General features: G+C 35.1%; 1 protein-coding gene across 1 annotated transcript in view; it reads left to right on the top strand.

The window, feature by feature from the left end:
* Positions 1-26,398, top strand: part of UBE3C (ubiquitin protein ligase E3C) — an 85,502-nt gene that overhangs the window by 9,904 nt on the left and 49,200 nt on the right. The window contains exons 2-13 of the mRNA XM_076331918.1: positions 353-406; positions 3,235-3,309; positions 4,004-4,150; positions 4,909-5,024; positions 6,975-7,132; positions 9,225-9,378; positions 10,179-10,399; positions 10,675-10,829; positions 12,901-13,088; positions 20,423-20,509; positions 21,512-21,669; positions 22,237-22,469. Coding sequence (XP_076188033.1) covers positions 353-406; positions 3,235-3,309; positions 4,004-4,150; positions 4,909-5,024; positions 6,975-7,132; positions 9,225-9,378; positions 10,179-10,399; positions 10,675-10,829; positions 12,901-13,088; positions 20,423-20,509; positions 21,512-21,669; positions 22,237-22,469 — 1,746 coding nt within the window. The remainder of the gene's footprint in view (positions 1-352; positions 407-3,234; positions 3,310-4,003; positions 4,151-4,908; positions 5,025-6,974; positions 7,133-9,224; positions 9,379-10,178; positions 10,400-10,674; positions 10,830-12,900; positions 13,089-20,422; positions 20,510-21,511; positions 21,670-22,236; positions 22,470-26,398) is intronic.

The following is a 26,398-nucleotide window of genomic DNA, read 5'->3' as shown; positions in this document are numbered from 1 at the left end:
TAGGATTGGGACCCTATTATGTTTCAGCTCCCCCATTTGTAAATGGATGATGTTTGCCTAGATTATTGGGATGCTGAGAACACAAACCTGGACAGGGATCAGTACAGTTTGCTGCTGTTTGCCTGTCCCTTTTCTTTTTACATAGCTTCCCTCTGTCACTATGCTTTTGAGAGGTCTGTGTTACATGTATTTCTAAGAGCAGAAAATGATTTAACACTTAGTTTTCTTCAGTGTTTTACATATTACATATTATGAACCATCCCCAAAGTGAAGTCTGGATTAAATGTCATGAACACATTTGAATCATGTGTTTGAATGAAAATGCAATCGTATCTTTATTTGTGCTTTATAGGAAGAAAAGGCTTCTCTCCTGCATCGTACTCAGGAAGAAAGGAGAAAACGAGAGGTAAGGTAGGCTGTAAGCGTTTGCATGCACACTGGATTTTTCTTTGATGTAGTAACATTTACAGTCCAAAGTACTTTCTTCTGCTGCAGTCGTACTTAGTTCAGGAATGTTTTGTTTCACTTTGCAAGTTCTACATAGTCTTCCAGTATACTAGAATTGACAAACTGTTTGACTGCTTTTAAGGTGCTTCCCAGAAGTGATTTTCATCTCAAAAGAAGGTAGTTAAACATGCACTGGGTGCAAAGGGAATTTTTCCTTTTATTTTGGTGCTCATTTGATCTAGTCTTTGTTGAGAAAAGACAGGTATTTGGATAGTAAATTGCATTATTTGCCTTGTCCATAATCTATTACTATGGGTTGGTCTCGGCAAACTGTCTTCTGCTCCTGGTTCTACTATGGTTTCGTGGATGACCTTCAGCAATTCACTTCCCCAGCGTGTGCCTCAGTTCTGTGGAGGTAGAATCAGAACAATGATACTTGAATGCATCCTAAAGTGCTTTGAAATCACCTGATAATTGAGGAGCAAGGAGAAGTAGTTGTGAGGCTGATGTGTGAGGCTTTAGGAAATCTTAACACTGGTCTGAGATGGAAGCTTATTGCCATGGATAATTCAGTCTGGAATAATGCAAAGGAGGAATAGGCATTGAAAGGAAAAATACCAGTTTTAAAACATCAATATATGTGGCAATATGAAAACAAAATTTAGTGATACGGAATTAAAGTGAATATGTTCATTTTGTCATTTTTTTCCCCTCTGATATGAGTAGAAAAAATTTGGTCTTAAAAATGATTTAAAAAGTGTAACTATGTAGTTTTCATGCTAATCAAGAAAACAGCTGTTTGCCCCTTAAAGATGTGTTTGATCCTTGATAGATTCAATATGGGTTCTGCAGTGGCTCCTCTGTTTCTGAGGACAGTTACTGTATTTCTTTCTTTCCAACTTGAATGTATAATTATGGACCAAGTTTAAGTATGAAGTTAGTAGGATTTCACCAGTTAGAATGCTGTGTTATGAATCAAATTTACGATCAGGGAGTCCTTACCAACATAGGCAAAAAGACTTTTTTGCACTTCATAAACTTTTTGCCATATATCAAAATAACCCATTCAGTTGCTTAATTCTGTCTGCTGCAAAGCTGATGCAGAGTCATATACTCATATCTGTGTATGTACACACATACACACAACGATTTTCTGTGGCATGTATCAGATTCTTACAAAATGAATGGCTCCTCTGAGAATAAAATCAGTTATGGCTTTTAAAAAAATGCCTGTAGCAGAATCTTAGCAGTGACCTCAGACTTAAAACCTTTGCAGTTACGGATTGCTAATTGACAATTGTGTATTCTAGGATAAAACCTATATCTAGAGAAAAGGAGAACATACCTACTTTCTAGTCGAGCATTGCATTATGATTATGAAGAGACAGTGCCTCTCTGTAATTGAAACTCTCTCCTGCTTGCCCCCATACTTTGCACTTCTACTGTTAGGTACTTTGGAGAGAAGAATATCCTTTGGCCTATGAAAATTTTGATTTTGGTCCATGCTCTATAGGTAATTAGAGTCTTTCAAGTATATGCTTATTCGGAGAAATTGCTTTAGCAACCCGGGTTTCTAAGAAAAATAAAGTAGGCATTCGATAGCAAATTCATCTGGTGTTCCTCTGGTCAGTTCAGGTTAAGTTCTTAAGTTGGATGTGTTTATATGGCACAATAAATTAGAAATAAAGTCTTTGCGAGTTTATAAATTTCATTAAAATACATATGGGAAAGTTCACATAAACTTTCAAAACATTTTGGTGTTTTGTTTTGCTTGGTGGCCCTCGGAATTATGGGCTCATTATAGTTCAAGGATTGATTAGATTAAAGTTTCTCTTCTCAAAGCAGGCTTCTCTGATTGTTACTCTCGATCTTCCTACTTTGCCTTCCTCAACCACTGCTTAGTAGCTCTAAGTTCATGAGCAAGTATTTTATTTACTTCCCTCTTTCATCCCCTAAGAAACTATATGGACATAATTAGAAACCTAATTACAGTAGCCAGTTCCCTTAGATATTTATTGTGATAGGATATGCTGGGGGTGTTGTCACTCACTGAGTGTTGACTCACTGAGTGCTCTTTCCATAGTACCTGAAGCAAGCTGGCTTTCAGTTCCTCAGAAGGTGAGCCATTGTAAAGGGATGATTTTAAACTACTCTTTCTAGCTACTGAGGAAGACATCATAAAATGACTCACTCTATATGTCTGGTTTGAAGGAGAGAGCAAGAATTTGTATTAATTTCCATATTGTCCTCCTGGGCTTAAAGCATTAAGCCTCATTTTCCTTTTGACAGCAGTGTTGTCTCCAAGTAACTGTTTGGGTTTTTTTTGTGGTTTGTTTTTTTTCCCCACTTCTAAACTGCACCAGCCTCATAATCCTGATACATTATTTGAGTGGAAACAAATAAGCAGGTCTTCAGTGTTAGCTGATCTATGCTGAAAGAGGAATGGTGTCATTGAATTTGATGAATTCTTCAACATTTTAGTATTAAGACTTTGTCTAATAAATTACAAATGTGTTTATTTTGATTTCTGTAGTATTACATACTTATTGAGTATTAAAAATTCTTTTGCAATATCTTAATGGTAAGTTTACACTTAAAAACATAAAAAGCTTTCTCCCTGGTTTATGAGTATTGGATGCAAACCTTCAAACGCTTTATTTTACTAATGATGAATGCTTAATTTTCATTAAAAAAATTCCTTTTGAATACAAATATATTTGACAAAATTGTAGAAATTGGAGTCAGTTCCACAACGTTGATTTCGATTTTCTTGCTTCTGTTTTGCAGGAAGAAAGGCGGAGGCTGAAAAATGCAATAATAATCCAGTCATTTGTAAGAGGGTACAGAGACAGAAAACATCAGGTAAGTACTTATTTATTTAGAAAGATGTAAAACTGTTTTGCTGAAAATGAGACTTTCTAGTAATAAATAATTCAATTGAAAAATCTTCACCTTTTTGAGTATTGTGTGTGCCCAGAAAGTGCAAGTTCTTTTTCTCTCTTGATGTTTTTATTTGAACCTCAATATTTTAGTAGATGGACGTTTATTCTGCAAAGCATGTATGTGACAGTGGACTTCAGTGGGATTACGCAATGTTTTTTCTGAGCTGACTAAGTGTATGAAAACAGTTAGGTATTAGCAGCTTTCACACACCAGTGGAGCTTTTTTTCCAATATGACTAAGGTGGTAGTTTGAGTCAAAAAGATGTTCTTTCTAAGCTGCTGTTGGGTAGATTATTCTAAGAAAGAGTTGTATCTGTTTAAATTTGCTAATATTTATTGAGTAAACTAGATGAAAATGTTTGATGTGATATTCTTTACTTGAAAAACAACACATTCGTTGCAATGTGTACTTTTTGAATTACAGAAAGCAATTATGGCTTTAACTATGATATTGTATGTATGTTTTGATCTCTTAACAAATGTGTTGTATTCATTTTACTACTTTGCTACCACTTTGGATAGGAAACTGAAATGAGGATTTTAAAATTTTGCATCTGTTTTAACTCATAACCATTATTGATATATTGATGCATGTCTTATTTTTAATTTTTAAGTACTCTATCCAAAGAAGTGAATTTGATCGCTGTGCTAATTTGGCCCAGTCTGGAGGAACCTTTTCCACTGCTAATGGAGCTAATTTGACCCTTCTAGTTCGTCAGTTACTCTTTTTCTATAGACAGAACGAGGATTCTAAGCGTTTGGTGAGTACTGTTACGTACTTTGATCTGTAGTGCTTTTATTTCATGCACTTTTAAAGTATTCTTTCACTTAGAAGATTTTGAAGGGATGCAAAAAAGGCTTTGACCACTTCAGTAAATTCATTTAAGAATTCTGGCTTTTGCTGGCCTGCACTTTCCTGTACTCTGCTGTTTTTGTTTAGAAAGAATAACTTAAAATTAGATTTTATATGTGCACACACACAAAGTCTGTGAAATGAAGCCTTGGAAAATCATGTGTGTATTATTCACAGTAATTTATTAAAAATAATATACTTCTATTAGAATTGAATTTTTAAACAATATTTTCCACTTAGCTTTCTGGTCATTCCTAAGGTGTTTAGGTGTTTTTTTTTCCTCACTGGTCAATAATGCTGGTGTATCAATTGCAAAGTCACTGCAAACTTCCCAAATGTACAAGTAAGTATGATTCATAATGGGTACTAATAATGGACATTAAAGAATTATGGCTATTTAAAAACAAAAAATTAACACATAAATTTGCTGCAAAAGTAAAGTTATTTCTAAGTGTAATTCACTCTTAACTTTCAAAGTTTAGTACTAGCAGTCGTGTAGTTTGTTGTGTAACAATTTTTTTTTCTCAGCTGAACATGATTGTCTTACTTTGTGTTTTGTAAGTCCTCCAAAGGTATCCAAAGCAGGATTGCAATATTACTGTCTGTGTTGCAATAAATATATAACTTGTTGTTATAAACAGTAAACTTGTGCATATCTTTTCCCAGATATGGATGTGTCAGAATTTAATTAAACAGAGTTCTCAGTTTGTTAAGCAATTGGATGGTCCAGACAGACTTACTTGCTTATTCCAAATAAAAAGACTGTTGGGGCTGTGTTGCAGGTAAATTCTTTTTTTCTATGTGCTACTGTCTAAAAAGCGTTCAGAAATTATGCTGGGTACTTGTTTGTTTCTTTTTGCAGCAGGTGAAGTATTAAACGTAAATTTATTTTATGGAGAGGACTGTTTATGTTAAATATATATGTAGGCCACGGTATAGGATACTTGTTTCTATGTAAGAACAATGGAATGTTCTTAAGCTCCATTGACTTTCAAGTTCAGCATGTGCTTAAGGGATGCCCTGTCTAGGGATAGGCTTAAGTATGTTCTTAACTGTTTGCATATAGCGATATCATTAGCAATATTTGTGGAAACTAGAAGATTTTCTTGGGAACTGATGGTGATTAGAAGGTATTATCCGAGTTAGACTAATGTTCCAAGGATATGCTTTGGATATATTTTGTTTTAAAACTAGTATTATTTAAGATGCCTTTCCTCACACTTTATTTTGAATTTAAGGCATGTTAAGCAGTTACATTACTGGCTTCAGCAGTACATTTATTATTTGTAGCGGAAGGATCCTGGGAGTATCACAGGAAGGTAAATCTTATCAAGGCGACTTGAATAGCTGGCAGCTAAAGCCTGGTTTTAGAAAACAATATATTTGCTCTTATCAATAATGGGAACTAGTTATACTCTCCAGAGCTTTAAAATAGGTTTTTTTTTCCTTTTAATGTTGAGGCTTTTTTAGAAAATAGTTTCATTCAAGTCACTGAACCTTGTGTTCTTATAATTGTGTATACTGTATGTATAATAAACAGTGACACCAGATACTAAAGAAGACTTGAGTGGTGGGCTTCAAAGTCCATGTACAGTGGAACACAGCTGTGGTGTCACTGGATTGAATTGTACATTTTCACTACAGTTGAAATTGTGATTGTGTAAATGCAGCTCTCTCAGTATTCCCACTCTCCCTTCATGACTGGGTGATGTGGGGAAACAAAAGGAGTGGAAGAGCTGTCCCTGCCTATACGTACAGGGAGAATGTAAGAAGCAGCTCTTCTTAACTTTACCTTGCCAGCATGATGATGGGTGTCTATACTTGCTTTCTGAGCTACTTTAATTTTCTGCAAAAGCCCAGAAAGCGAGCAGTGGGACAGGTAGCCAAAAAAGTGTTTCCCTGGGATAAGTTCAGATTCATGAGAAGCTGTAGCTTTTGATGCTATGGAAAAAAAGGTGGCTGTGTAATACCGTAGCAAAAAATGGTAGCTTGATTGCAGCTATATCTGCAAAAAAGGTCTTGTTGTCAGAGTATCTTTTTCTCTGTTTAGCGAAATGTCTTAGCTGTGGTGTCGAAATAATTTTTGCTGATAGGTCCTATTTTTCTGAATGGCTGGGAAAGCAAGCACATTGTTAGGGCAACTATGCCTATATACATCTCATACTAACAAATCCTTTTAATTTTAAACAGGCTCTTAATCTTCACCATTTCTGTGGTTACTGGTAGTTGTTTCATAACCAACTTGCTAAAAGGATGGGAATGGTTGTATTTTTAATGTTTCAGTCCATGATCACAGATGTACTGTTTTAGTTATACATATGACGTTCCCCAGTGTTTGTTCTGAGCCCATATTGCTCTGGGGCTTTCATGGCTTCATTTTTAATATGGGTAGTAATACATGTTGGAAAAACATGTATTATTCTTTGTTTCTCTTCCAGTTTGTGCAATAGACCTCCAAACTTTCAAGTCATTGAAAGCAGGAATTTAGTAGGATTTAAAGAGAGAGTGCCATATTCATAGAAACCCTAAAATAGGGAATTATTATTATAAAGGTGCCAATAGCAAGATGTAGCTAAACTACTGAGAACACTTTGGAATCAAGTAGAAATAAGTTATTTTAGGGTGAATGTGAAAGGTTTTTTGTAGTTTTATTTTTAAATCAGTGTACATATGCCTGTGGTGAAATAAGAGAAATATCTTGTTAAATAATTTTGATTTAATTTCATTTATAGGCTATTGCAAAATTGCAGTGATGACAGTCTGAATGTTGCACTTCCTATGAGAATGCTTGAGGTATTTTCATCTGAGAATACGTATTTGCTTGTTTTACAAGATGTCAGCTATGTGACATCATTAATTGAACAAATTTTGCACTACATGATTCAAAAAGGTGAGTAGCTAGGAACTAGAAGTTCTGGGAAATACTCAAAAATAAGACAGAATGTGTAATACCATGTTGTTTAATCACAATTTTGCTTTTACCACAGACACGATGAATTAGGTGCTGTGTACACTACCCTGTACACTGGGTGGATATTTTGCTTGTAATGAGATCACTGCTTGAGAAATTACTGTTTGATTTCTTTGGAAATTCTGTTTATAAATTGAATATTCTACCAAGTTACTTTTACAGACTTTCACCACTGATTTTGAGAGTAGGTGGATATTACCTAACAAAGTTTTATTCCAGTAGCTGTTTACACACACACACATGTACACACGCTGTGGCAGATCTAAGCTTTAGTTGGGTGAAAGTTGGGCATTGTGTTGCAGTACTGTTCTCTGTAACTGCCAACGTTCATTATTGTAAATTGGCATTACCTTTTCATCCTGCTAACACTAGAGACACCTTAGCAAAGAGATGGTGACCTAGCTTTTATTTCCCTTCTACCATCATCAGCAAAACTGTTTGCTAAACTGCAATCAGTTACACCTGTGCAAACATACTGAAAGTTAATGAATTGTGTAGTTATCACCAAAATTACATTTTGTCTCGAAGAAACTTTATTACTCCGGGAATGTGTGAAAAAATTAATTTGGCTTTCTGATACCATAGCTTGAGTTTGCAAGACTTGTGGATGGGAGAAAAGACAAAAACATTATGAAACAAACATCTTGGATGCAGCTTCATTGGTATAAAACACAAAAAGAGCACCTTCCAATTTGTTAGTTAATTGTTGGAATAATTCTATGTAAGTTTTAAAGTACATTCAGTGGACTAGGCTATCTTATCCTGTTACTACGGATTTCGTTTTAACTACTACATGTTGAAGTCATTATGAGAAAAAAAAATGACTCTTATTGTAGCACATTTATTTTACCTTCCTAGGCATAGCTAAAACTATAGAAGTATTTGTGTTTGTCTCATTGCTTACTATAAAATAAATATATCTTCCAAAATACTTATATTTGTTCTTGTAGTATAATATTCAGTCCTCGCAACTTATATGTGGAAAATTTATCAAGATGTTAGATCATAAATTTTAGGAAAAAAATTCAGCTTTCTGATCACTTAAACTGAAAACAAAAAGAAGTGGTTGTGTGTGACTACAAATGTTCTGTCTCCTAATCATTTATGATGGTTAATTTGTAAAGAATCTGTAATCAGCTTTTATTAGTATATGTTTTTGCATATAATTTGTCTTCCATGTGCGTCTTGTCAGTGTTGCTCAGTTATTCCTTTATGGTGACTTCCACTTCTTGCATTGTATGTCAGGTTAGGTAGTCTCTGACAAAGGGTCTTAGGCTGGACCTCTCAATGATGCGACACTATTTATGCATTTACAGTCGTTCCTGTAGTCAAGGAACCTGCATCTTAGTTTAGGAGTTTATTGAGCAAGAGGAAGTTGGTTTAAGAAGAATGAAATCACGTGATTCCATTTGTACTTTAGCGAGGCAAGAGTAGATTACCCTCTACACATGTCTTTATGGCTTGGGTGATAATGCATTACTGCCTGAGACACCCCTGTTTTGGAAACAGTAATTGTATTCTTCAGCCTGCTATGGCAAGGTGTTTATAGAATTGAGACATTCTGCCAACAGGACTCTTGCCTGTATGATGCAGTCATGTTTTAGAGGAGGAGGGAAAATTCATCATTTCTGAAAGGGTGGAAGGACAGCTGTCAAAAACATGACTAGAGTCACTCAGTGGAGAAGAGAACATCTTTTTCATAGGTCATTGTTTAAAAAAATGAAATTACTCACTTCAGCAGCAGGAATGATCGGTCTTTGAAAATCAAACTGACTCTCTGAATGCAATTATCTATCTATGATTTTATAAAGTGATGTTTCCGAAGAGTTGCTGGTATATCCTGTTAGTTATGTGAATGTGACTTGGACTGTTGTAAAATGTCTTCCTAAGTAAAGTTTCATGCAATGAATTGTAAAGTATTTTTCAAATGAATGTTAAGTATGTAAGTTGTTTTATATGGAAAAGAAGAAAAATAATACTGTATTTAAAAAGTGATCTGTCTTATTTGCAGGCTTCTACAAGTCGCTTTATTTGTTAATTAACAATAAGCTTCCCTCGAGTATTGAGTATTCTGATGTTTCTCGAGTCCCTATTGCAAAAATACTTCTGGAGAATGTTCTGAAGCCATTGCACTTTACATATAGCTCCTGTCCAGAAGGTGCAAGGTAAATAAAGACAATATTGGATATTTGTATACCCATTTGTTATTGTCAGAGGTGTGCAGTTTGTAGTTGTTGAGTGTCCAGCTATTCTTTCAGTGCAGTTTGTTGATTTATTTGCAATAGTAATGATTTTTTGGTAATGCTGCGGATCGATGAAACAATGTAGTTTCAGATGTGTTTAAGAAAAAGGCAATAAAATGCTGAAGACTACAATGAACAGAGCACAGAGAATAGCAGGTATCACAATACGTAGGAACATAGGTGTGGAAAAACTTAGATGAGAGCAGACGTGAAGCTGAGGGCAAACGAAAAGAATTTTAGAGTTAAAACGAACTTTGTGACAGGAGCTGAGGCTTATGGAGCGAAATAGAACTAAGTCATAGCTTACAAGCAGAAAGAGTCAGGTATGTAGAAAGATGGAACAAAAATCAAATTCTGGTTGTATCACGTGATAGTGTTTTATGTTAAAGTAGTATTTTTGCGGAAAAAAGACTGCTTTTTTCATTTATTTTTTTATTTCAAGATTATAAACACTGAATTTAACTTCAGAATAGTTTTCTGTGAGTTCATGAAAGGTTTAAAGGATAAAATTACATATAAGATCATCAGGAAAAGGATGTAGTATAAGTTCATTTTTGAGAAATCTGAGAAATTTGGTTTATTAGCACAGGATTAACGGAGTGCATCTTTGCAGTCGTCTTGATGGATGTGTTCAAACTTGCAAATTGATCTGTTATTCCATGGATATAATTGTGGGAAATTTTGCCTATATTTTCTATAAAGACAATTTTTCTTCATTTCAGGCAGCAGATTTTTGCAGCCTTCACAGAGGAGTTTCTGGCAGCACCTTTTACAGATCAGATACTCCATTTCATCATTCCAGCGCTTGCTGATGTGCAGACCGTTTTCCCTTATGAACTCTTTCTGAATGCACTATTATTAGCAGAAAGTGGATGTTCAAGAAGAAGTGATCAAGCCCCATGGCTTTTTTACTTTGTGTTAACAGTTGGAGAAACATATTTGGGTGAGAAAGCTGAATGGCCAATTCATTGTTTTCTCATATTTGAGTTAATACATTACGTGTTTCCACAACGTGGTTCATTGCCAAGCAAAAAGGACAGTTTGTGCATAATTGGAGAGAGCTGTTTTATTAGCTATTCTTACTCTTTTCAGTAAAAAACACGCTTAATTTGGGAAGATTTGGCATAATGTGTTTTGGTCAGGTATTTCTGGTAAAATATATTTTATAGTACAGTGTGATCTGGCTAACGATCTTTTATTTCAATGTATGTGCTACAGGATCCCTTTCAGAGGAAGGACTTCTTGTGTATTTGAGGGTACTCCAAACTTTTCTCTCTCAGCTGCCTGTGTCTACTGCTGGTACAAATTGTCAAGATGCAAACAGTGATTCTGAAGATGAGGATGAAGAGATCAATAAAATGACAACTACACCAGTAAGCAGTACAGAATTTCTTTGAATGAATTTGTATTATAGCAGCAGCAAATATAGGCAAAAACATGATCACCGTAAGTCTGGTATTTTTCTAGCTACCTGTAGAAGGGAGCATGTTTACTTCTTAAAAATAGATGGCTGCTCACTGTAAGCAAATGGAACTGGTTGCTTACATTAAAAACAAAACCCTTAGTATAATAAAAAAATCTTAAAGTACAGGTAGTGTGTCTGCTGAAGGACAGAGTTTTTCTTTAACGAAAAAAGTTTAAACTTCTCTTCTTTAAATTTGTATTTTACAGAGACTCTCTGTATTCTTTAAGTCCATGATGATGCTAAGATACCATGAAACATACCAATCTGATCTTCCAACTTAGTATTTTCATTTTTTTTCTCATGGAAATATTGCAAGTTCAGCTACAGTCTTTACCCTGTAGAATTAGCTCTGTATTTAAATATATCCACTACCTTGAAAGCTCTCAAAGGGGGAATACCTGCTTTCTATAATAATGTATAGAGACTGTATTATAAATAGAACTTTTCGCTATAGTTTAGACTTCCACCAGTAAAAACCATGCTGACTTTAACCTCCTGACACTTGGATCAAGGCTTTGAACAACCAAAGCTGGAGAGATGTAAATTCAACAGTTTCTTACTGGCCTTTATATAAAAAGACACTACCATTCAAAGGACTTCGGCAGTGTGCAGTCTTTCCTTGTGGAACGTGTGAAATTTCACCGTATTTAGGGTTCATTTAAAAAAAAAAAAAGTCTCATAGATTATTTTGCCTCCCCACGCTGAGCTGGGAATTCTTGGTTTCTGTCTCTCAGGCATTCTAAGGCTTCCTGGCATTTTCTTGGTTAAGTGTTGAAAGCAAAAGCGTACCAGCTCTTCTAAGAGATACTATTCCTATAATGCTTACTTACATTTCATGTAAGGTGATGTACATTTCTGAAAGATGCAGCATTTTTAAGACCTCAATACTGAGAGTAACCTCTTATAAAGAGCCATACTGCTGGGGAATACATGCAACCTTTTACTTGTGCATTTTTAGATGCAGTGTGTTACCGTTGCCCCAAAATCTTTACCAAGATAGTGTGAATAAAATATTTAATTTGCCAGACACACACACACGCTGTCTGAGATGTAAATATTGGCAGATTCTACTTGTGTCTTAGAGATGGTGGTGGTGTTTAAGAGGCAATTAGGTAAAAACAAAACGTAAATTTATGTTCACAGGTAACTTACAGTAATTTGTAAATTAGAGAAAATCTGCTCTGAGGAGGCTTTAATACATAATACTATTTATTGCAGTATGTTTTTCGTGTGTTTCTCCTGTGAGTTTTTTATGTATTCCATATTTTCATGCATGCCTGTCTTACAAAAAAAAAAAAGGGGGGGGGGGGAGTGGGTGGGTGGGGAATCCCTCTTTCTTAAAAATTCTTAATTGGATAACTTGTATCCTTCAATAAGCCAGACTGTTTTGCTCCATTGGGGGCAAGATAAAGAGAGGAAGTTAAGGAAAAGAAAAGGTTTAGCTCCATTTAGCTCTATGCCAAGAGAAAGCATTCCTCTTTGTACGCTTCTGGTACTACCCAAACGTGTATTAGCCGCCCTGAAGTTTTTGTTATTTGTTAACCCATAGATAATGAATGTGAAAATACTGTTTGTAAAGGAACTTACAGTAGACATCCATTTCTGGATTTCATGTCCAATGCTGACTGGTGTCAGTGGGGAAGAGATGACTATTTGCATGTTTTATGTCAGTAAATGATCTTGCCTTATTGTAGCCAAGTGTTGCAGAACATGCTTACATTAAAGGTAGTCTTTCCTACTGGTCTAAGTGAAAACATTGGTACCACAGCCCAGCAGTTGCCTACCTAGGGATTTGAGTTCGCTCTTGGGTCTGATACTTTAAGAATGCTACTGGGATATACATATGTGCTTATGTTTTAATTGTTGTACAAGAAAACTTTATGTTCTAGTAAAATTCTGAAGTATTTTTTTTTTTTAAAAAAGGGGATACTTGATCATTAAGAAGACTTAAAGCAAATTTTTCTTTGATATGTTTGTAGGGTGATGGGAGAATATCAGTTCAGTACATAACTGAGGAGTGTCTAAAGAAATTGGATACAAAGCAGCAGACAAACACTCTCTTGAATATGGTTTGGAGAGATTCAGCTAGTGAAGAGGTCTTTACCCTGATGGCATCAATCTGCCACACGCTAATGGTACAACACCGAATGATGGTGCCAAAAGTCAGGCAAGTATAAATAGATAGACTTGTTTTAAATACCCTGTGGGTTTTTTTCTGTGTTTTCTTTTATGATCAGCTGAAATAAATAAGAATTTCAGAATTTAAATAATAATTCCAGGCAAACCAAGGAGTGGATTCTTTCTGTTTCTTATTTTTCTTCTTGTTCATTATACTCTCTGGAGTAACCACTGAATCCAAAAGTGTAAGCTCTTGGTTTGTTTAGTGAGTTGCAAATAAGTTAGTATTCTATCACCACAGTGAGGACTATGGAACAGGTCGTGTTTGTGATCAGAAAATCACACACAAATAGGGATTGCAAAGATTCTTGAAAGGAGTTTATCCATCCCCTTACTCAGAGGCAGTGTTAAGTGTCATTCTAGCAGAAGTTTGTCTAGCTTGTTTTTAAAACTTTCCATGATATGGATTCCACAGTCTCTCTAGCTAGCTGAGCACTGAAATCAGCTTGTTCTCTACCCTCTTTAATAAATAGCCAAAATCTCTCTTGCTACAAATTAAAACGATTCCTAACTATTGAAAATCACTGTTGTTGTTTGGGAAGGGCTTTGACACCTGAGATGGAGATAAAAGACTTGTTCGTTTGTACAGCATTCTTTTACAAAGACTGCAAACCACAAATGTCAGTAACAATGGAAGAAGATTTTTGACCTTTTTATTATCAGACTAAGACCCCTAAGTATTAACACTGTTCTGGTGCAAGTAGTTTTGAATAAGTATGTAGTTGCTGGTAGTAAAGTAAGTATTTAGGGAATGTTGTAAACATAATCAATTCAAACTGCATTGTAAACAGTGATACAGAAAACTAATTAGGTGCTATCTTAGCCCAATGGTGTTTATAGCTGTTAGAGGAAGTAAGATGTCAGTGAAACTGTGGTTGCTCGATTAGGGTAATTAGTTCTTTGTAGACTAATTGCATTAGAGCAGGATGTGAGACCTGAAGATCATAGCAGCAGTTGAATTAGTATGCCCGCTTTATTGTTGCAAGTAGTCCATTGCCTTGGATAGTAATTACTGAGTTTAAATGCATCACTGCTTTGACTTGAGGTTTGCTGGTGAACTGTGTGGAAAAGGGTGTTTAATGAATAAAGAAGTCACACAGAACTTTAATTGTATGAGTATGGCATCTGTTTCCTCTGAGAAGCCATATTGGGTCTTTGCAATTATTTGTGATAACAAGCTAGTTACACATTGGATAAATTCAGGAGTTATGAAAGCTCTACTCAACAGCTTATAACAGAAAGCAATTTACAAATTTTAACTTTTGAATAGATCCAAAATAGTTGAATGTACCAATTTGAGAAATAAGTAGTAGAGATATTAAGATTTATGTCAGTAATACCAATGGAATTGCTTTCATGATCACAATGAAGTTAATTCATACAGGTATTTGGTAGATTAAAGTAGACATTTAATTACTAGTTCTGACTTACACAATCATAAGTGTTGGGTTTGCCAGGCATCATCGTGTCAGGAGCTGTCAATCTTTTGTCCTGCTCTCAGTGCATTTTAGACCTGGCCTAAGTTACCAAGCAGCTATTTTAAAATAATTTTTGAGTGTTTTTCAAAGGACATTTGATGCTTGTTTTAAAGGTGGTAAACATTGTGCCATTTCAAAAGACAATTAAAAGACTTTTTCTCATTAATTTCCACTTTTTTTTAATTGCCTGATGATTTTTTTATTGCCCAAATGATTTTGTCAAACTTAATGATAGTCTTTTGAAAGATGCTTCACTTGTTTTGAAACTTAACTTTTAAATGACTTAATATTCAGAGTAAAGTGTATCTATTTAATTAAACCATGTAGAAATAGTTAAGCAGAAATAATTTATTTAAAATTATTTTTAATATATTCTAAGAGCTCAAAAATGCTCTTTTATTTTCTGTTTGGAAACATACTGGGTCAAATGGTTTAAAAGGTAGAAAAGGTTACAAAGACTTTGCTTATTTAACAGCATTTACAACTGTAATAGAAAATAATGATAATTAAAAACATAAAGGCTGCAAATCTACAAAGTGGGATGCTAAATAAAGAGAGTAATAACTGAAAATAACTTTCCAATAACTGTAAAGAAAATTAGACTAAGGTTAACACAGGCTTTGGAAGGGAGGAAACAACAAATATCCCTGTATTGTTTTAATAGTTCTGTGGCTTTTTTCCTTCTTGAAAAAAAGATAAGAAACTCATAGTATAGACTTACGTCACTCCATTAAAGCTGAATGCTTTTTCTTCTTGTGACTTCTCACTACATCTTTGATTTGACTAATGATGATATTGTATGGTGTTAGGAACATTGGTGTTGCTGCATTAGCCCAGTAGTTTCTTTGGTTTTGCAACAGAGACCAGGAGAGAACAGAACAAGATACCCAAAAGTACAGAAGGAGCAAGCCTCTAAAGTTCCTTTCTGATTCTCTACAGAGAGTGGTGGGATCCAAAGGTGGATTACTGGAAAAGCACATTGCTTTGGGTTAGTCGTTAGGAATTCTGATAAATTCTGAGTAAGTTCTGGAAAGATGCAATCAAGCCCAATTAAAGAAAAAGGCCACAAGACTGGAAGAACATAGCTGTAGCTAGTGTTCAGTAAGCCAGATGGGAGGTGTAGAATAAAATCCTGATTGTAATGAAGTCATTGGGTATTGTACTTATTTTCAGAGGGGAAGGGCTTTCATCTTTTCACTGTGAAGTTTATATATTATTGAATACAGTTATTAAAAAAAGAAAACATGAGTCTTGGAGCATAGTTCTCATTATAAAGAGATTTGCAAGACTTTTGTTCATCAAAACTTTAGATAACTAGTAAATTCTGTTTCTGCAAAATATTTAGGGGCATAATTTAATACCATAGATTTCAGGTCATCACTATGGCTTAATATTAAACAGCGGTGGAAACTGTGCTAGTACTGGGACTTCAGTCGCTATCAGCCATCTGATCAGTGCCCCAGGGTGGTTGCTACAGTTTAACAGTTTCATAGCGACCATACATTACTACTATTTAATTAACATAACATTGCTAATCTTAACCTGTGGTTGAAAATTGTTTGGAAAACTGACATTCTGGTGTAATATGAACAGCCTGTCTTCATACGTGTGCTGAAGATACTTAGGCTTTGCATGATTCTTGAGTAATTCTTTAGGGAATGTTCTTACACTGTTGTGTTTTCCTTAAAACCAGAAACATTGTATATGAAGTTTTTACATATTTTTTGTTTTTAAGCTTTGCTTTGCATTCTTGGTCCAATACGGAGAGAGGCAGAAGCATAAAGCAGCCTAAAGAGCAGTATACTTCATTTAACGATGGCTTTGCATGCTGTCTGGTACCTGTGACACCTTGCAGTTCTGAAGTGTCAAAATCCGTTGCCCCAGCAGCAGTGACCTTTCGCAGACTGTATGAGCTCCTCTCATTCTAGTGTATTCTCTTCATTAACTTAAATGGTCTCAGTGGGAAACTGGGCCCAATTTATGACCTAGACTGAAAATCTTGCCTTTAACTAATTAACTTGTAGTGGTGCCTCAGCTAAATTAAGCTTAATGGGTCACTTAATCTGTCCCATTGCACAGGAGGAATTTGACACTTTTTTTTAAACCAGAGGTGCCCAAAATACCATTCTGGCAAGTACACATAAATCATGTGGCCTTTGTGGACAATTAGATACCTATGGAGAGAAACAAGGTTCTAAATAAATGATCGTTATGTACTTACTTTTGGGAGCAGATAATTTAATTTGGTATGATTAAAATAGATACTTAACAGAAATCACTGGAATGTATTTAACTCCATCATAGCCTGTGGCTGAGACAGTGTGCGTTTTTCTACTTGAAAGGAGCTTATCCTTTCTGGTAGTTGAAAAATGGTTCTTTTTCCAAACTACAGTGCTAAATCTGAATATTGAACTTCACAGAAAATCTATTAATTAATCCATTATATAAAACCATGTATAATGATCTCATAATAAAGAAGTTGGTGGTATGCAGTGCAATTTTCAAGAAAATGCAGAACCACTGGATGGGAGGGGTAAAAACCCAGGGTTTAAACTTCAGCCACTTGGTTTGTTTTTAGAATAGCACAAATATTGAAAACAAAACCCCTGAGTTAGATTATAAAAATTTACATAAAAAGAAATAATGTCTAATCTTTTTGATTTCTAGTGTTTTTGTGTGTGGGTTTTTTTTTTTCTTTAAAAGAAAAAGTGATCAAGATTGTATGGACACTCAAGCTTTACATTAACTGATCTCTGAACTTTGTGGATTGATAATGCTTCGTCTTCAGGGTACATAAGCTAGCCCTGTAATGTTCTGCAGTTTATCAGGAATTATCATCTTGTGCCTGTGTCATTTTAATGTAGTTGTATCTGGGAATGTTGTTTTTTAGCAGATGCACATCTTTTCTCTGCCAAAGAAAAAGGCCAAATGAGGTAGATTTTGACCTATTTTAATTATCAGAGTTTTTATTTTTTACTTTTTAATTTTTTAATTTAATTTTTTTTAGGCTTTTTCATGGTTTTCTTTTTTTCAGTGTGAAGCCAACAATTTTGAAACTTTTTCATATAGCCAATTTCTTGAACTTTTGCAGAGATACGACTTTCCAAGGCCATCCTTGCATTGTGGTTTTTTTTTGTTACAATTGTCATCTTCTACTTTGAAAGCCAATTTCTGTAGTTGGAGTTGGAGGGCAGTAGGTTGTTTCTGCTGTCATTCCTTTCGCAATGGATTATATTTCAGGTGAATCTAGTGATGTAAAATTTTTGTAACAGAAGTCCTAATTCACCCTTCTGTGTTTAGTTTGCAGTTTCATGTTTATTTTCTGGTAACAGTATGGTAACTTTAGAATTGATAAATTCACCTGCTTCATATTTCATAGGTATTTCATATTGACAAAATAGGCTGTATGGTAACATCTTCTACCAAATTTGCATTTTTGTATTTAACCAGATTTTCAGGGAAGGGAAATGTGAAAGTTGAATCCATTCAGCATTTCTGGAATCGGGCCATGACATATAGCAGTTGCTACAATTGACTGCCTGAATCACGGTTATGGAATAAAAATGGCTAAAACTTAGACAAAGGTTATTATTATAAGCTCTTAAGGTTTGTCCTTTTTTTCCCTTCATTATTTGCTGAATATTGCTAGAATGTAGCAATGTAAAATGAATTACATTATGATAGGTTCAGTGTCCATAATGTTTGTTCATTGCTGCTAAAACTATTACATAATTTCCAGGGATGATTGTAAAATTAACAAGTTTTTACTTGGAAGCCCTATGAGACCTAATGGCGCTGTGCCAAATTACTTTTCATTTCAAATATGAGGCTGAAAACTGAAGGTCACTGAGGAAATTTCTCATTTTGGAAACCAAGACATCTGAGCTATCATTCAGATAATTAAACATTAAAATACAAATCCTTATTCTAAATTAGCTGGATATAATAAGCCCTTCCTTACATGATAATGCATAATTTCCACTCAAATGTCAAAATAATGTGACTTTAGAAGGAAGTAAAATTCCCATGTATCAAATTCAGGTTGAATTTTTTCAAAAATTCCACATATTTAAAATAAAACTTAATTTTAGAATAAAACTTATCTTAAGCTGTCATTAGCTGCAGTTGCTTCAAATTTGACTCAAACTTAGTAATGATCACCAACATGCAACTTCTCTGGAATACATGAAGCTCCCAACTCTTTTTAAAGGTACTGATCTATGTAATTTAAAATTCAAAGTTTTTTCAAAAAGAGGGGTGATATTTCAGCAAAGATGCAGCTCAAACCAGAGGCTGCTTGTACTTCATTTTCCCTTCTTCTGCCTGCCCCCGTTCTATTTCCAAAGCTCCCCGTACCTGTGAAACTCGATCCTTTCTGTTTGGTGAAGAGTTCTGCCCTTCCTAATGCTACTTTATCCTCGCACAGTTCCTTGTCTGTGCGACTGGCTTGGTGAATGCATATGAAATGAGAGCCTGAAGAAGGGACTAGCTGTGTGGGTGCATGAGAGTATCTATCCACAGCAGAAAGAGCCTGCAGGGCTGCAGCAGCCAGTAAGTGAGGACCCAGAGGCATGTGGCACTATGCAGTATTTGTTTGTGAGTAGGCATGTAGGTTTTCTTGTGGGTTTTTTGTTTTACTATCTTTAAATGAATTGCCGCTTAAACCATTTTCAAATGTTTTTAAGTGTTTACTGATATTTTACTTTTTTCCTTAATGAAATGTGCACTTCCTTTCCTTTTGCCATCTGGCAAATTTTAATTTATCCCTGTGGTCCGTAATAAATATTGTTTTTTCAGGCAGCACTTCTAGTCTACCCTCCCTGTTCCCATTTCCCAGCCTCCTACCTCTTGCATGCATGGTCACAGGGAGTTTTGATATTATGAGGCTATTGACCTCTGAGAGGAGATGTGGACCTTACTTATTCTAATAGTAATTTGGAGACCTAGGAAAGTAGCATTTAGGATAGCTAACTGAATATAGTTCTTCAATATCTGAAAAATGACAGTTTAGTCAGTCAAATCCTGTTTGGTTTCCTGGAAGATATTGTTTCAAATTATGTTTATCGCATATGTTGCTTCCTGCGGGGGAAAAAATAGGCTGGGGGAGACCTTTTAATTCAAGGAAGCTTTTTATTTCTCATTTGTACAAAAAGTTCGTCATGCTGTAATCATGCCTGAAATAATACGATTAAGGTGGGTCCTGTATATAACTGACTTGTGAACATACACATTTATTTTTACAGGTGTATAAACTGTTTTCTGTCTACAGATGGATTATCGTATGCATAAGGGTAGCTGTCCTGACAGACATTGTTCTGTTGATGTTGTTATATCTGCCATGCAGAATATACCAGTAAAATCGCTACATAATTTTAAATCAATAGTTGCTTCTAGCGTAAATTAACTTTAAGGTATTTTAATCTACTTTTCGCAAAAATTGCTATGTTTCTTAATGTCAGAAGAACCACAGAAGTGACCTGTTAACTAGTTGGTGTGGTTTTCTGTATTAGAATTTAAAAAAATCCCAGATAAAGAACTCAGAGTGTATGTTATTTTTATTTAATGTGTGTTTAATTCTGTGGAATACTGCAAACTTGGGTCTATATCGTGTGGTTTGTTGTTGAGTTAATGAAAACTGTGTATTTTAGGTTATAAGGATTTATATGCTTGTTTTTCAGCTTTGGGGCTTTTACCAGATTTGATTAAAATAAGAACGTCCATCTTGAAAAAATAAATTTGAATTGTTAATGTTTGAGAAATGCATGACAGAAAAGTTCTTATAGAAGCATTGTGTTTTGTGAATACAGTATTTTGGAAGACAATTTATTTGAACTTCCTCTTGCAGGCTTCTTTATAGTTTAGCCTTTAATGCCAGATTCCTGAGGCACCTTTGGTATTTGATATCTTCAATGACTACACGAATGATTACAGGGTATGTATTATACCATTTCTGAAACTGACTCTTTGTTACAATAGAGCCTATCTAGTGAAAAGAGAATGAGACAACTGGTGGTATGACAGCGCTCGTGGAAGACAATTGAAAACAAAACTGTAATGGTTACTTAGCTCCTATGATTTCATAAAACTGAGCAAAATCTTCGGAATTGGACAGTTGTAAATAAATAAAATCTTTATTTAAAATAGGGTGGATGTTTTGTAGTTTCTGGAGTGCTTACTGGTATCAGTGTAACAAACACTGAAGCTCCAGGTACTTCATCCCAAGTATGTGAGTTTTATCTTGCATACTTTAGACTCATAGAATCATAGAATGGTTTGGGTTGGAAGGGACCTCTAAAGGTCATCTAGTCCAACCCCCCTGCCATGCGCAGGGACATCTTCAACTAGATCAGGTTGCTCAGAGCCCTGTCCAACCTGACCTTGAATGTTTCCAGGGATGGGGCATCCACCACCTCTCTGGGCAACCTGTTCCAGTGCTTCACCACCCTCAGCATAAAAAATTTCTTCCTTAGATCTAGTCTAAATCTTCCCCCCTTTAGTTTAAAGCCATTCCCCCTTGTCCTGTCGCAACAGGCCCTGCTAAAAAGTTTGCTGCCAAGTTTGAGTAGTCCAGACATTGATGGTGGCAGAAGCATGTTCCCATGGCATGGGACCTCCAGATTTGTTCTGTGCTGACATGCAGATAAGTTACTCGCTTTGCTTCGTGTCTCTGTTCTAAACCAGAAAGTATCTGCAGTCTGTAATAGTTAATGCCGAAGTTTATATATCATCAAGACACTGAGATACTATAGTGACAAGAACTTACGAAGAGTAACCTTATTTTGCAAGAATGAGGGATAGTAGTTATGTAACTGAGAGCGCTGTCCTTATTTTGCTGTAGGAACTACTACTAAATATTTTTACTAGAATGCTGAAGTTAATACTTTTTAGAGTATTTAATTAACCAACTCTTTAATTTTGCATTTTATATTTTAAGGTCTATGGTACCACTCCTTCAGGTGATTTCAAGAGGCTCTCCAATGTCTTTAGAAGACTCTAGTCGAATTATCCCCCTCTTCTACCTTTTTAGTTCTTTGTTTAGTCATTCACTTATTTCTATTCATGATAATGAATTCTTTGGTGATCCAATAGAAGGTGAGTTTCAAGCATACTAAACAGCAGTGCTTTGCAAAATGTTTTTGTGTAAGGCTGCAGAGTTCCCTGAGCAATGATTTGCTGACATCTGTGGGGAAGGCCCTTCTGGGCTGACTTGCTGATAGTCCCCTGAGCACTCAGCTGTCAGCTGGCTCTTTTATGGTGATTGCATTTAGGAGAAAAAAGAAAAATGATGGTCTGCACCTTGGGAACCCTAGCTTTACAGGTCTGATATGGAAGTTCTTAATTATGATAATTTTTAATGAGTTAGTGAGGAGAGTGAAGTTCTTCTGGACTGAGCCTGTAGTCTAATGTAAAAATTTAACACAGCAGGAATCACAGGAGAGAATAAGAGAATATTGTAATTAAAATCATTGTGACTGCAAACAATTACAAGACCTGATTGCCTTTATAAACGTATACTCATTCTCTTTTTGGGTGATGTTTCTTTTCTCTACCGTTAAATTTTGTGTGTGAGTATTAAAGTTCCAATGAAATAAGTGGGTTTTTAGTAACAAAATGATTAAGAAAAAGTCATTTAAAGAAACTTAAACGTGTTTTATGTAGTTGTAGGTCAAAGACAATCATCAATGATGCCTTTTACACTGGAAGAGCTTGTAATATTATCACGCTGCCTTCGAGATGCATGTTTAGGAATCATAAAATTGGCTTACCCAGAAACAAAGCCAGAGGTTCGTGAGGAATATATTGCAGCATTTAGGAGTGTTGGAGTAACAAAAAATACAGAAATGCAGCAATGTATACAGACGGAACAAAAAAGGTGGATTCAGTTATTCAAGGTAAATTTTGTCAATTTTCATTGACAGAACATATTTAAATAAAATTTTCAGGGTTCTGCTGAAGGTATGATTTTTTTTTTTTTTTCCTCTAATTATACTTTTAACACAGTTGTTACAAGGAATATGGATTTGGGAAGGTTGCTTTTTTGGCATATATGCTAAACTGAGTAATTCTGAGAACTGTAACAATTTTTTTTGCTTCTGGCAATTCTTAATTTTCCTGCTTATCTTGTTTATAAAAAAGTTACTGTATAGAAGATAGGTTTTAACTTGGTCTCCCATTCAGCAAGGTACTTAAGCATGTCATTATAACTTTATGTAGGTGTGAAATTCTAACTGAATCATATGATTACTCAAGTACTTCTGTATTACAGGCTTCGCTAAATTGGTACCATGCTGCATTGGTTTTGTTGGTGTTCTACTAAATTATGTTGGTACAACTCCTTTTGGGTTTGCTGGAATACTAATGGGATGGTGAATCCAGCTTAGCAATTGTAAACTTAATGTATGTTCTTTCTGGATATCTACCAATGTATTTCTGCTAGTTTTATCCGTGGCATCCTACCTAAGACATGAGTTAAGAGAAGCTGAAAACATTGGCAGGAAAAAACCTAATATAACTGTTGCCGAAAAAAAGGAGTGCTTGACTTGTCATGAAAATTCTGCAGCAAACACATCTAGTCAGCTAAAATTGCTCATTAAAGAAGTGGGAGCAGAAGAAATGCATTTTCCAAATTGAATGCTAGATTTACAGTCTGTTTAATACTGGCGACCTCTTGCACACTAATGTTCAGTTCGAGTCATCAGCTGTCCCTTCAGGTCTTTTATCACTGCTTTTGTCAAGCTATCTATTTAATTGAAAGAAGTTAATTGAATGAAAATGATCAACTAAGCTTGTATTAATATTGCTAATGGAACTTTCTTCTTGGCCATGTTTGGAGAAAGATGTCATGCTAGACTTTAGGAAAGGACCATTAAGGCTTGCACTTAACCTGATGGGCTAATTAAGGAATGCTTATTCATTCTACAAGTCTAAGATAGCCTCTATCCAGCCTATTCTGCCTGATTTTACAACACATTTCACTTATGAGCATAAGCATTAATAGCAGTGAGAGTAACTGATAATGTTTTGATTGCATTGAATACAGTCCTAATGCACCACTGAATTTGTAATTTGCATGGATTGATCTAATATATGTTTGCACAATTTAATTTAATTACTTGTCTTTAAATTGCCAAATAAACTTTCGATTTAAAGGTCACAAGTGAAAACCCCAATATGTCTATTTTTCTAAGGACAGCATGTAAGGGGTATTTTTATGTATGCAGTTTATATCATGCCATCTTCTATTTCTTCTCTTTAGTTTGTCATATTAAATCAATCTTTTTATAAGCTGCTTACATTTCAGGTGAATTTGATCATATTTTGCTGTCATTCAGAAAGTTGTAAAATCCTGAGTTACTCTGTCCCACTTTGGCAGTCAGGAATTAAACTCGTAGTGGAACTTTCTAAACTGGGTGCACTCTTACTATTTTCAGGAGCCAGGGTTGTCTTCCATTAGCTGAATTACAAATGTAAATCTTGAGGCTATCTCGAAGGCTCTGGTTCTACCCAAAAAAGTAGCTAATAACAAAGCTTCCCTTGTTCGCTCCTTCAGAAACATTGTTGCAGATAAAAATTCAACACAGCTAAAGTTCATCTCATCAAGAAGACCACTGTATGCAGCATTGAGTCTTTCCTGAGGGCAGCTTCAAAATAGTTTCTTGGCAGTGAGCAGGCAGCAATATCTTCTTCCAAATCATTAAAACAAAGCTGAAGTAGTTCATCATAAATATAAGGTGTTGAAGTAGAAAATACTTTTCTTTCTCTTACACTGTCAAATAAGAGAGATTTATCTTTTCTAAAGCTTTTGCAAGCTGCCTTCAGAGAGAAAGTCACATTGTTTCCCTATCATCTATGCTTTTAATGTCTCTTTTTTTCTTTTTTCTTTTAATTTCTCACACTTGTTTTGCATATTTTCCATGCCACTGGTGTCTAATGAAATACATTCTTGTATATATATACACGCAAATATAGGCTTTACTTCTGCAAGGTAACAGTAAATCTGAAAACAGTGAGACTGCTGACAATGATGTGCTTATTTGTTAGCAGATTGGAGGTCTTTGAAATGCTAAGATTTATGTGACAATGTCTTTATTCAGCAGAATCCCCCTTTTTTTGGTTTGGTATAATATTGAATAGTGTAGTCAACTGTTACAGATTCCACAGAAGGACTTAAGTTATGAGTACATGAAAATGGGTTTTGTCAAATGAAAGAATTATTTCACTATCTTGAGTTAATCCCATGAAATTAAGTTGTTAATTTTGCTGAATTTTAGTTTTGAATATTACTTTCACTTGGCGCTTTATTGGAAAGAAATCCTCACTTTAATATTATTTATTGAAGTGGGTCTTTCCTTTAAATAAAATACATCCTTATAAAAATTTTACAAAGGAGTCCTGGATTTAGATTGCTGGTGTTCTCAGTACCCATTCATTATGTAGAAGGAACTCCAATCTCACCTAATTTGATTCAGCTTCCTTTAAGGATTCTTTAACTGCTTGTAAAATGTTTTATTAGCATGGTCTTCACATGGCTAATTTTTTCTGATTTTTTTATTTCTTTTTTTTTTTCCTTAAGTATAGTGGTAATGGGACCACAGAGCTTCAGTGACTCATCTAACCTGCAGTGAATTTTATAAGGGCAAGGTGATGAAAATTCCTGTGTAATCAGACAGTTCCCTTAATAGCATTATTCTTTGTTCTGTCTTTATTCAAGACGTTACTTTACAAACTGGATCTTAAAAGGTCTTTTGTATAGTATCTAGACACAGAATCCTTTAGAAGGCCCATTAAACTCTGTGTTACTCTTGACACCTGCCCATTAAGACTGTCTTTTAGCAAGATTACTTCAGAAAAGCTTTGTGTATGTTTTTTTTTCTATTCATTTTTCAAGAGCTATACTTCAAGTTGCAAAACAGATGGCTGTTCATTGTAGCAGTGATAATGTCTTTTAGGCTAGTAATTTAATATTCTATTGATTCCACTTAATTATGTTTTATGTAGTGTTGGGCTAAGTTGGTTTTGCTTTGGAGAGAAGGCATGCAACCAAGTATGACAATTGTGCTTGAGATGGAGTATTTGTTAGCTTGATATCTCTACTTTTTTTTTTTTTCCCCTGGATTGGAGGAAACTGCCAAGAAAAATACTAAAATTGCAAAGACACCCTAGTGACCATGATAACCATTTTTCTCAGCCTCCCAATTTTGTAACGAAGATGTGCATAAACTAGTTACCTATTCAATTTTCTTATTTTCTGACTGCGTGGTTATAATAATGACAGAATTATCTTTCATCAGTTGAATTCCTTGTGAAGAAAAAATGAATTAAACATAGTGGTTTAAGCTAAAATGCTTGTGGTTGGGTGAAGTATGGGTGTATGCATCATCACCCGCTATGGTTCAGTTGATAAGCAAAAATTTGTTAAACTACTGTTACTAGGTGGTTTTCAGGTAAATGCTTATACCTTCTGTTGGAAAAGGGCTTACTAACTTAACACACTAAAGGGCTTTTACCTAACACATTATAGTTTGTAAATAACATTACAATAATGTACAGTATGTATGTGCATATTAAATGGAAGTTACAACCAGCCACCCCACGCATATATTTTTAGGACTGTAGGGGCTTTTTGTGCTTCTTACGGTGATCACCGGAAGATATTTAGTAACCATCCTTTTTCTGGAAATGGTCATCTTGTAATCTACTTTCAGGCATGATTGGGCTAGGTCCTTCTCAGGAGTGATTTTACTTTCTGCATCTGGTATGTTGGATCCTTTAAGTGTCTTATGGTAGGGTTTACCGTACAGTATAAACAACTGAGCTGATC

The sequence above is a fragment of the Aptenodytes patagonicus genome, chromosome 2 (genome assembly GCF_965638725.1).
Source record: "Aptenodytes patagonicus chromosome 2, bAptPat1.pri.cur, whole genome shotgun sequence".
In the NCBI taxonomy this organism is placed as follows: domain Eukaryota; kingdom Metazoa; phylum Chordata; class Aves; order Sphenisciformes; family Spheniscidae; genus Aptenodytes; species Aptenodytes patagonicus.
Note: the sequence above shows the minus strand (reverse complement) of the source record. Positions and strands in the feature narration are given on the sequence as shown.